At 41.5% G+C, this 12,746-nt stretch overlaps 1 protein-coding gene across 17 annotated transcripts in view; it reads left to right on the top strand.

Annotated features, from left to right (window-relative positions):
* Nucleotides 1-1,914: 1,914 nt before the first annotated feature.
* mycbp2 (MYC binding protein 2) overlaps nt 1,915-12,746 on the top strand; it is an 87,873-nt gene continuing 77,041 nt past the window's right edge. For 16 of the 17 annotated variants that reach the window (XM_054786403.1, XM_054786401.1, XM_054786412.1 and 13 more), the window contains exons 1-2: nt 1,916-2,564; nt 4,196-4,271. In XM_054786403.1, the coding sequence (XP_054642378.1) occupies nt 2,281-2,564; nt 4,196-4,271 (360 nt within the window). In that variant the 5' untranslated portion in view covers nt 1,916-2,280. Of the gene's footprint in view, nt 2,565-4,195; nt 4,272-12,746 lie in introns of all 17 variants that reach the window. The other variant, XM_054786400.1, reaches the window with a different exon arrangement.

Below are 12,746 nucleotides of genomic sequence, written 5' to 3'. Positions count from 1 at the left end.
GTTTTTAAATTAAACTTTTTATTATTAAGGGTGACAAAAAATCCAAACCTACATGGCTTGTGTGAAAATGATTGCCCCCTAAACCTAATAAGTGGTTGGGCCACCATTAGCAGCAACAACTGCAATCAAGTGTTTGTGATAACTTGCAATGAGTCTCTTACAGCGCTGTGGAGGAATTTTGGCCCACTCATCTTTGCAGAATTGTTGTAATTCAGCCACATTGGAGGGTTTTCAAGCATAAAGCCCCTTTTTAAGGTCATGCCACAGCATCTCAATAGGATTCAGGTCAGGACTTTGACTAGGCCACTCCAAAGTCTTCATTTTGTTTTTCTTCAGCCATTCAGAGGTGTACTTGCTGGTGTGTTTTGGATCATTGTCCTGCTGCAGAACCTGCTGTTTTTTTCTTCCTTATTAATAAAACTACATTTAAAAACTGCATTTTGTGTTCAGTTGTGTTGTCATTGACTAATAAATTTGTTACATTTAACTGCGACAGAAAAAGAGAACTGAGGAAGGGGAAAAACACTTTTTCACACCACCGTATATACTGTTTTATATGTTACTTCATTACAAAGCAAACACATCGGCTTTCCCACAGCATTTTCAGTAAATTTATGCTGTTAAAAGTGCAATTTTCAGTGTCTACTTTTGTTTTGTTTTTGCGCCATGTTTCTATGTTAGTTGAAAGGTGAGTCATCTTCTTCTACTGCTGCTTCATTGTGACGCGTATGCCTCGCTGTTGCCCCTGCAGAGTGTCAGAAGTACTGCTTGCTCTAGTGAAACTGAATTGTTTCATTATTTGGTTTCATTATAGCTTTGGCAAGCTGAATGTAGCCCGCGGGCCTCCTATTGACAAATGCCGACCGAGCAGTTCCACTCCAAATGTATGTGATATTTGCAACACTAACAGAAGCCATTTGTGTGATAATGTAAATGAGAAAATGTAATGAGATCCAATACAAAAAAAGTCAGCCTTTACAAAGACAATACAAGCTCAGTGTTGATTGACACTGTTATAGAACTACTGTTTTTTGACATGTTTATTATTGTGGTTGTCATTTGCTTTGCACTGAATCATGCTGACAGCCGGTTATATGTTATGAATCTCATTTGGGTACTATAAAGTCAGAATTGAGTGAACAACTGGTGCAACCACAATTATAAACATAACTTTAATAAACATTACTTTCTAAATGACCACCTCTGTGACAGTGTCCATCTCTGCAAAACACACCAGAATATATATACCAGGGGTCACCAACGTTTTTCCTTGTGAGAGCTACTTTTACAAAATGCAAATGGCCAAGAGCTACTCATTTTTGTAACATTTATTTTCAGAGCTTATTTTAAACCCAAACAAAGCGAATATGCTTGTTTTACCAGAACAATAACAAAATGCTGGTGTCCACAACTCACATTTTGTATTTCAGAATGCATTTCTTTCCACTGTTCTTTCATTATTAACTGAAAACCTGAATGAAAAGCAGGCTTGCGGGCACTTCATGTGGTCGTGGGGGGCTACCTGGTGCCCTCAGGCACCACGTTGGTGAGCCCTGATACAGTATATACAGTAATGTTTTCTTCAATAAGGAAGACTTGTGCTGTGTGACACATTGATGACGCCTGCGCCTGAGAAAGACAATTCAGATGAAATTGCATATACACAAGGTGGTAATCATAGGTGAAATACTGGGAAGAGCCTTACCTCTTTAATGCAAATGATCCACTTGAATGATTGCTGCAATACAGTACAAATATTACATTTGTATACATCTCCAAGCAGCCATATTTAAATTAATAATGGGGTTTTAATGACTTAACGAAGCCTAAAATCTAATATTAATAATGATACTGAATATGTTCCGGCTTACATGCTACGCAGCACCGTACAGGGAGGAGGAGAAGGAGGGATGATGATGATGATGATGATGATGATGATGGAGCTAAGATGGCAGACCATCTGAGGGTGCTGCCTCTCGGGGGTCAACACATTTCCAAGGGACAAACAGAAGCGATCGTGTTATTTTTGCCGTTTTATAGCAAATGTCCTTGTAGCGTAGAAGAAGAAGCTTGTGCCAATCGGACGACCGGTCGCTGAATTAGCCCAGATAACAAGCTTTGATCCCGGACATATTCGTGCAGTTTCCCGCAGCATTAAACGGACACACTATAGACGTGCGAGGTGGATTTAACGATACATTGATCTTTTTTGCACCCGATGGCCGGATGTGATCTATCTGTTTTCTGTTTCGCTTGGTTTATGCATTGTGCTCCAAAACGATGATGTGTGCCGCTGCGGCAGCGGCAGCCGCGGCCGCCGCCTGTGGGGGGATTGTGCCTTCCTCGTCGCCGTCGATGGGGCTGGGTGTCCGGGTCATGTACGGACTAGGAGCCGATCTCTCTACCATTGGGCCGGGCATGGGTCCCTGTCCGACGCCCGGAGCCCAGTCTGACTGTCGGACTCGGTACCAGCTTTTGCTCTCAGGGAGAGCCCTGGCGGAAAGGTACAGGAGGATTTACACGACTGCCATCAACGATAAAGAGCAAGGGATAAATCAAGGAAGGTGAGTAGGGGAATATTTGGATGTTAGTGGATAACTTGCTAGCTAGCTAGCTAATATTACCACACACCGCTGTCGTTAGCCGTAGGTAGCTCGCTGTCATGTATGTTATCATAAGCCAAATTATCTTCAATAATACGAGACAATGTCGCATTAGCTTAGAAAATAAATAAATTAAAACACTCAGGAGGTGCACTGTTTTGAGGAGGGGGGCTACACTCCCGGTGGGGGTCAGATTGCTAGGTTCCATTTCATCCAGCACTTCCTTAGCCTCCTCGAGCTAGTGAAGCACCCCCTGTTCGGATGCATGCCCAATGATCCCCCTGCTTTGAACAATGGCTATTTATTTTAATTGCCGTTTAAATATCACCACCCACTGGGGCTGTGCCAATGTAATTAATAAAGCGCACCTTTGGGTTTTCATTGAAGCTAGGTGGCTAAGCTTCAGCTGTCATGGCAGCACTTCTAAGCATTATATCGTCAGTTGGCTGTAACGACACAACTTCATCCCACTGAAGGTCTACAGTGTTTCTCAAAATATACCATAAAGCTAATTGTTTACAAGAGTCATGTCCATTTTTGATGGTTTAGGCCCAACGGCGTCACAATTTCGTTAGCTGGCTGGCTGGCTAGCAAGCTAGCATAGCTCTTCCTCATCTAAAGTGGTTATTCTGGAGACCCATGGCTGTGACAGTGACACCAGTGGGGCGTCAACGCACTAGGACACTGTATGGTGAACCACTCTGCGTGTTTTGAGTGAATATAAAGATGGTGGGTGATCTCAAGTGGCTGGCTTTTTTTGCCCAAGAGGCTAATAGACTTACGTCATTTATTGTCAGTCAGGTTGGATAGGAGCTGGGTCATTGCAGCATCCCTCCCTCACTCTGCTCTTGTTGTTGTTATTATCATCAGCCACCCCTCAATGTCACTTTGCATTAAGCCATTATGACTTATTTGTAGCAATGTGTCAGGAAATTTGTAGCAAAACATAGTTTCACACCTGTCATTTTTGGTCTCGTTAAAATTAACTACCGGTCAGTTCAATGTCAACAAATGCGAGTGTGACTAGGCGATGCATTATAACTACCAACAAAACGCTGAGTGAAAATCATCAGAAAAATAAGCATAAGGCCCAGAAGTGCAAATACAAAAAAGGGGCCCTATCCTGCTAATTTCAGGGGCTTTTAAAATGATGCTAGATTAGAGTGGGGCAGTATAGTAAGTTTATTTTGGTAAAATTAGGGGTCTATGTATGGAGCCTTCGGTTTGGCACAGCTGCTGCAGATTTACCACACGGTACACAAGTGTGCATTTTGGCCGACATTCTCGGGTTCCGCACCCTCTTTCCTGATCACACTTATTGTGTTGGTCAGGGGTAAAGGGTCAGCTCCAGACCTCTGCCACCACTCAGAGCTGCATAGAGACACGTCCCCCTAACCCCCCTAAACCCCCTAAACCTGATAATAGTTATCAGCAAACAGTAAAAAAACAAAAACAAACATTATTCACTTGCACTGAAAACATAAGCATAATCACATTGTGGCTCGTAAAATGCTTGTAAACTAGTCATTTAACTAGTATTGTTTAAACACATGGCTCTATGAATAAACCACTTCTCCTCTGATTTATTTCAGGGGGAAGAAGACTTTGAGTAAGAAGAAGCTGAAAAGACGACAAAAAGTCAAGTCCAAAGTCAAATCGAGGACAAAGGTAAGAGAGGCTTGATTGTTACTCAGTGTACGGCAGCCACTGATTATGTCAAACTATAGGTGTGAGTCTGCACAGTGGTATCGTTGAAGGCCTACAGAAACATCCCATTTAGAGTGCAAGCGTAATGATAACAATAATGTCTGGCTTTGGCCGACCGTCTCTTCCTCAGTTGACGCTGAAAAGCACAATACGAAACACACGGGGGTGGGGTGGCGGGTGGGCTTATCCATGGCCTGTTGCTGGGCGACTTGATGTGTTGCGCATCTCCACGGCAACAGTTGCCTGGCTCCACTGCCTCCATCCAAAGGGGACACCTTGTCTGAGGAGAATGGGGGGGACAAGGGCTTGCTGCCTCTGATTGTTGACTGAACGTTCATACGTTGATTCAAAATCTTAATAATAATCCAAACAAGCTGAATATTGGGCTCTATCATTTGTTTTATTCTTGACTATTTGGATTTACTGTAGGTGATTTTGAACAGCAAAGACTAATTTGTTTGTGGAATCCACAACAGGATTGTTGTTTATAGTTCCAGGACATCTTCATCTGTTGGAAACAATTTTTTTTTCTCACAGGAAAAAATGGAAATAGAAAAATCAGTTCCAGGGTCAAGATGTCCCCATCCTAGAACCTTTTTAAGTGACATCTGAACATTTTAACTGTCCTACAAGTGTAAAACTAAGTCAACCCCTGTGCATAGAACAGTTGTGTTGAGTGCATTTTTTGGCAATTGCACTTCTATCACACAAGTGTAAGAAAAATTAACCACTTAAAAAAAATATATTAAAAAAGAAGGCTTTGCTTTGAGTTTTGGATTTTGGAATAAGCATAGCAAAAAAAGACAGGAATCCTGTCACTGACGAGTCTTCCGAGGTCATGTTCGTGGCATCTGACATTCCACTGTACTGGAGTGGGAGAACTGGCAGAAGTGGCAGACACGTGTACAAATGTAGCCCCTTTCACACAGCCTGTAAAAGCCGACATTTTTCTGCCTTATTTCAGCGTTGCTGTTCTGTATAAAAGGCAACAACATGGAGCATTGGGGATCTAGTTGACCGGCAATTTTCCACCCTCTGAAATTGTATGCAAGCTCCAACTGAGGCGGGATGACACCTGTATGAAAGGGTATTCTATGCCAGATTTTCTTCTAAGTGTCTAATGCACCTATTTTGCACAATATCTGTGTGAAAGAGGCTAGAAAATGGAGGCGTGCAGGCAAGTAGAGGTTGGGTCGTGTAACGGTCGGCATGTTGCATTTGTATGTCCTGTGCTCGCTCTCAGCCTCTCAAGCCAGGGAACTGTCACTGACATTGTCTCGGCAGTTTCCCCCCCTTTCTTTGGCAGTCTCTTTAATAATGCAGACATGTGGTGGAGTCAGAACAAGAGCATCTTTATCCCTGATGAATGCTGCTCTGATGTCTAGTTATCTGTTGTTCAGGGTAATGTAATTATTAGCAGTGCAAATGTGACAAAAATAGTGCATCTATCCAGTTTCTTTATTGAGCAGGGAGATACGTAGATGCTTGAATTATAGCCTGGGCCTTTATTTACCTATAGCGCAAAGACGACAGGATGTGAATTGGTAACAAGTGATGTGTGACATGTGCAGTGTAACAAGTTTTGAACATGAATAATGATTTGTAGTGCATAAGAAAGTGGAAAAGGAAAACATAGCTTTCTTTGACAATATGGTCATTTATTAATAAGTATATTGCATAACACAGTAGCAACAGAACTAATGTTCTAATAGCGGTAAGGCGCAAACTGCTCAGCCAGCATTAACACCAATGAGTTCATTGTAAACAACAGTACGGCAAATGTTACACACCTGGTTTCACACCGACAACTGTTTAAGATGTAGAGCGCATGTAGACATAAAGCTGCTGGATGCGGACCACTCATGATACTTCAAAAGCACCTACTGACATCATGCAGATAATAAAAAAAAAACTACATCAGGTGATTCCCTACAATCACAATTGACCTGGCACTAATTAGAAACCCAGACAGTTTTGCTTTTGTAGACCGTGTTCGCAGCGACTATAGGAGACTATTAATTGTAGCATTTACGGTAAGATCCATCCATTTATAAATAAGTCAGCTATGTGTTCCAGGTTTCTTTCTTTGGGGGAGTTACTCCTTACCTTTGTCGTCAAAGTACTTGCTCATGTTGTCATTTCCTTTAATGTTGCAATGAAAGCTTGACTCGACCAATTATATATACATACTATAATGCTACAATGCTACATGATGCCAGACTGCGAAATGATCGCATTTTGAGACTAAAACTTGAGACATTGCAAGTGAATTTGTCCTCTACTTGTGCAACCAGATAAAAGCATGCGTCTCGTATTGAGTTGACAAGGGACATGCACTTTACGCCTTATTTCCGTGAGGATGAAAACTGGTGTGTAAAATGTGGAGTCAATTGACGACAGCTTGTCATAAGCTAAACCGATACATGCCAGCGTGTGTGATCGCTCACCTTACAATCTCATTGCGGTTCCACTTTTCTTGGATCTTTATTTACACATTTTGCTGGCTCTCTGGCTCTCAACTGCCTGTCTGGCGGCAGTTTTACGCCTAGCCTCTGGTCTTTTGCCGCCAAATGGGAATTTTTTTTGCTAGTTTGGAGCTCGTTTTTGTCCCACGGGGAAGCTACAAGCGGCTATCAATTTCATTGGGTATGTGCTAACTTACTTTAAAGTTTGACTTAACAACCTTGCTCTCTTGTTATCATTATAATACTTGTCTTGTCTACACAACTAGGGTTGGGCGATAATTTTTATATCCCCGTATCAATTTCTTTGAATGATAAGAAAATTACTTATACCGGTATAAATGATCATTTCAAACCGAAAAAAGCAGAGTTGATGACATGTTTTTTCTGCGACTGTGTGCCGCAGCGCGCTGTATTGACGCATGGGCAACTCACGTCAACCACCAGCATGGTCCAGCGGTGGCAGACAAAGCAGAGCAAACGACAAAACAACCAAAAGAGAGAAAATGAGCATGGCTGAAGGCGGAGGAGAAGTGGAGACTATAGATGAAGAAATTGTTGCGAACGGGGAGGTACCTCTGTAATATGGAAGTGGATAGAGCAGGTGTAGTAGAGACATTGGAGTAGCCAAGCGACTCAACCTTGTATTAGCCTCACGATCCACTACATAACCAGCAATTGGACTTTGAAGCCGTCCTGTCTACAGACAGGTTTTTTTTTTTTTAGAGGAACACACAGATGAAAACATCACAATTGAGTTGAAGGATTTTCTCCAGAAATGGGACTTAGAGAAGAAGAAACAAGTGTAACTACTGACAGTGGATCTAATGTTGTGAAAGCAGCTGCCCTCAACTGCTGGAATAGACTGGCTTGCTTTGAACACTCTTACACAGCGCCATAGGTAAGCTTACTTTTGATGTAATTATATGGGTTAAGGTTTGTAGCTTTTTATACAAGACTGAATTTAATTATATCGTCTTATCTTGACACATCCCAAAAATATCACGCCAAGGTCCATATCACCCAACCCTATTCAAAACCCTAGGTGTGTGTCTTAAGTCGTTTAACATAAACATGTAGTGTATCCAGCTTTAGGATAGTGACACTGTCACAGGGGTCTCCGACAGGTATTTGCTTCAACTCTTAGTATTTTTGAAAATATTAAATTCATACATGATGCCTGTATTTAATGACAAATGAGCGCACTGTTTGAGTCGAGGTCTGCTTTGTAAATAAAGTAGTTTAAATGTTGCCAGTCACATAGAACACAAATAGCTCACCTCTCCTTTTCTGTTTGTCCATGTAGCTTTTTATAGTGCTGAAAGTTGCATTATCACCTGCTTTATCATAACATGGATTCTGTTAATTGTTATATTTTGAAAAAATATATTATTGAACAGTTAATAGTATAATAATAATAATAATAGTAGTAGTACTCTAAAACAGACAGACATCAAACTAGTTAGTGGTTTGTTTTGTATTGTATTGTACAAAATTTGTTTCACACAATTAAAGGCAAAGAAGAAAAAAACAGTCGAGTTTGTTGGCCCTGCCAACGACGTGTCCCTTATTTATTTTTGCGAAAGTTGACACGCCTACCTGAACTTGATTTTATTGAATACTTTTTGTTGCTGACAAACTTGTGCTGCACACTTCAGTCCAGTGGTTGACAGTAGTTTGTCAACCGACATTAACTCACACCAATGATGATGGAACCGTAATTTCCAGTGTATAAGTCACACCCAATAAATTTAGAGGAAAAACCAGACCGCACTGGTGAATAAGCCGCACGTGCCCACGTCATCAAGTGTTATATTATGGCCCGAACAAGTCCATGAGGACCACGCAGCTCTTTGACAGGAGCCAATCATGGGTTATGAATGGCTGTAGAAAATGGCTGCAATGCTTCTTCTGTCCACCAGAAGAAGCCAGAGGACCAAAAGACAGGGAAACGGTAAGGAGGGAAGGTTACGTCATTACAGCGGCCCAATGAATGCATGCATTTAAGGGAAACCTTTAAAATGTTGGCTTACTTGAATTACTTGTTTAGTAGCGCGGAATGTTTGAAAAGGCTTGATGAAGTGATATTACCCAAACAAAATAATAGTCAGCAACAGCAGGTGTGAGGTAAAACTAGGGCTGGGAGATATATTGATATTTTTAATATATCGATATTTACTTTAAGCATGATATAAAAAGTCAACCATATTGTTCATATTGATATAGACTGGATTTACGCTGTATCACCCTCATCTCTCTGCACTGTGTGTGAGCTCCTGGCCCGCCCCTCTCCGTGCATGCAAGGGGAGGAGGGGTGGAGCAGAAGCCCGGTTGGTCACAGGCCATCCACACGGAAACGTTTTAGGGTCAAAACGGCAAAGTGTTTTAATTTTTAAATTTAATTTTATTTTTATTCTGAAACAGTATTTTTTGAAAACGGCTTCCAGAGTGGGAAAATCTGAAAACGCCGGCTTGTTGTTGCCGTGTAGCAATATGAGAACGATGATGTCTCCGACCCACCTCCGCCTTGTCGCCATCGCGTGACCAGAAGTGAGCTTTGGCGACAAGCCAACATGTCTGAATGTTTCCATTGTCATGACTGACCGCAGTCGACATTCCTCCAGTATTTTTTGTCTTATACTCCCAAAATGACGCACACGTAATTCCATGAGCCTTGTACCTCATATTATTAAGGTACATTAACCTTAATATCACTGATGTGCGCTACGTTAATTTAACCTTGTCTCGGATGTTCCGCCCCATTCGCGGGGCAGATGATGCAACATACAGTATAAAATGTGTTGTTGTGGTATGTAAGTGCCGCATTACAACGGATACACGTCACGGCGGTCAACTTGCCGTTTAGCCATATTTTGTTTTCCTATTCGTTCGGTGCCTTGTCGCATTCTCTCGCCTTTTCAACCTTCCCGCTGATCGTCCACTGCGTGGGTGACGTAAGCACGTTGGTGACGTAAGCGATTCCCCGAAGCAGAAAAAAATCCTCTATTATTTTTTGTAATCGAGGTACTCAAATTATTCAAGGAATTGTTGCAACCCTTATTAATATTAAGTAATAAACTAAATTACAAATTAAATGAAACAATAGACTTAATAGTACTGCAGGCTTGATTACTAATGCTGTGTGAACCATTAAAAAAGAAAAGTGTCAGACTAAATAAGGAAGTGGCCTTTGCAGCATGCTTTTACCATAAAAGCTGTAAACAAGAGCTGCTCAAATAGCTGGAAAATGACATTTCAAGAACTTTGTCTCGAGAACTACGGTACATTTCCATAAAAATACAACTCGCCTCTTCAGAGAATCCCTGCATCACTGTGTTGAGTGCCGGGCAGATAAACACAAGTGTTCTCGTGTGTCCCGCAGGATTGCAACTGTGGCAGGGTCGCGGTGGGGGAATTTGATGACGACATCGCCTAATTTGCGTAATTGGCCATGATGCATGGAGGAGGGGTCTCCAAAGTACGGCCTGGAGGCCATTTGCAACACGGTTTATTTCCTATTGGCCTGCGGCACAAATAAAATTAAACAAAAAAAAAAAATCCAGTAGAAATGGGAAAAATAGAGCAAAAAAGCACATTGTAGCGAGAAAGGGTGAAACTGTGAGAGAAGTGCAGTAGTATCACATGTTTTGAAGTCTTATGCAGCTATTGTTTCTTGATCTGACAAATCTTCAGTAAATTTAATAAAGTGTAAACTACAGCTTCTGCTTGGACAGAATCAGCTGTTGAACACAGATGGAATAAAGCAACTCATGTCTCACTGGAGCTAACGAGTGACACTAGGAATATCAAGTGCAGGCAGGATTGCAAGGTATAAAATGTTGTCTTTCTGTGTAAATATCCCAATGTTACAACGTGGACACCTGCGGCTTAGAGACCTTTGCGGCCTATATACAGTATGTACAATTTTTTTTTTTCTGTTAAAAGTTGTGGGTGCGGCTTATATTCAGCTGTGCCGAATTTACCGTAATATGGTAGTGGCAGTCTGCAAAGTAAGAACCGCACATTGAGTTCTTTACGCACATTATAAACCTTGCAATCCGACGTACCTCGATGTTCCCAGCGTCACTTGCTCATGATGCGTGTCTGTTTTTTTCATTGGAGCTAAACAGCTACCGCTGTGTTAATGTCCAGGCAGAAGCTGTAGTAATTCTGCATTTGATCATAGCTACTTAAGATTTGTCAGATCAAAACAGGATTGCTGCATATTGCTACGATCAAAACGTGATAGTAGTGTGGTGTCATTTTTTGGGACAAAATGTTCTTGTATGATTTTTTTTTTTTTGCATCTCTCCATGTTGTAACCTCTTCCATTTTCAAGATTCAAGATTCAAGAGAGTTTTATTGTCATTTTGTACTATAACAAACATTTCATTCCAGTCAATCCAGCAATTAGATAAACATCATATGTAATAAGGAGTTAAAAATCAATTCAAACTTCAAAATTCAAACAAAATTTAAAATTCAAATCAAACCCTATTTTCAAGGCCCTTACAAATTTGAAATAATGCTGACTGAGTCCGTAGCAGGGTTTGTGCAGAAGATGGCTCTCTTCAAGAAAAAAATCTAACATTGCGTCAGGCCTGACTGGCAACATGTCTCCCTGGGCCACTCTGAGCCCTGGTTGGAACTGCCGCAGCTGTGGCTTGGTCACCCAAGAGCCCTGTTGCAAATGTGTGGACTCCAGTCACACTTTTGATGGCTTTGTACTTGACTTGACAGTGTTGTCAAAGACTTAACACACTAGACTTGGACTTTGACCATAGTTAGAGAATTTCCAGCAAGACAAGACATTTTCCCACAGAATCTGCCGCATTGAATGCATCTACAGTATTAATGTCCAATCAGGTTTAAGAACAAACTACTGTGAGGTTTACAGACTGCTGGAGAGTGGTAGGAAGTTATTCACATGCACATGCGCAGACACACACACACACACACACATAAATTAAAATACTGTAAATGTAAGTTCCGCTGGATAAGCCGCTACTTTTTTCTTAAATTTTGAACCCTGTGGCTTATACAGCGGTGTGGCTAACATGTTCTAATCTCGTGACATGTCTTTTACTTGAAAGTACTACTCGTTTAAATACTGTGCCGCTCGTGAGGAAAAGTGAGGAAACAGTCGCTCTTTCTTTGGCAGGAGCCAATCACGAGCTACAAGGGAACTCATGACGAGCTTGTCAACCCATCGGAAATCGCAGGAGGTGATTACTCAGTATAACAGTCTGAATCACGGTGTCGTCTAAGAAAGAATGCTAAAATCATCACATAGCAACTTAATACGCAAAAGGTAGATAAGAAATATACAAGACAAGTACCAATACCACCCATCCATTTTCTATGCTGCTTATCCTAATTAGGGTCGCGGGGGTATTACAAGTGTAGAAAACCCCCCAACTATTTTAACTTCTTTCCATCATGCATTGCTTCCCATCAAAGCAGTTCATTAGTTGCAAAGATGGCAATGGTCGTAGAGGGAGCCGGGGCTCTCTCTACACAGGCCGTCATTGCCATCGTTGCGTCATCGCTTTGATGGGAAGCAATGCATGATATTATAATATTTTACACTTATATGACAGTTAAACATTTTCATGGTGGCAACAGTTTGATCCTGGAACCGTTTATGCCTGTTTCCGTTCTTTCCTGTGGGATAAATTGTTTTGAAATGTAAACAAACGTAAAGTTGAACCGCGTCCTACATTGTGTCCGGGCCTTTATTCTTCATTCTTCCTGTTCTTTCACAAATGTCCTCACAGCATGGGTTTGTGTTTCATGCCTTCCAAAGCTCTTTAAGTGTACACTAACTGCTGCAGGCAGAAGACTCTGCAAGATGAGTGGGGGACGAATATTCACCCTGTTACTTTGAACAGAGTATGAATGACCTCTTTCGAAAGTCACTGCACACCCCCTCCTAAGCAGCTGACATCACCTCCTGTGATGGGTATGCCCTAAG

The sequence above is a fragment of the Dunckerocampus dactyliophorus genome, chromosome 9 (genome assembly GCF_027744805.1).
Source record: "Dunckerocampus dactyliophorus isolate RoL2022-P2 chromosome 9, RoL_Ddac_1.1, whole genome shotgun sequence".
In the NCBI taxonomy this organism is placed as follows: Eukaryota; Metazoa; Chordata; class Actinopteri; order Syngnathiformes; family Syngnathidae; genus Dunckerocampus; species Dunckerocampus dactyliophorus.
Note: the sequence above shows the minus strand (reverse complement) of the source record. Positions and strands in the feature narration are given on the sequence as shown.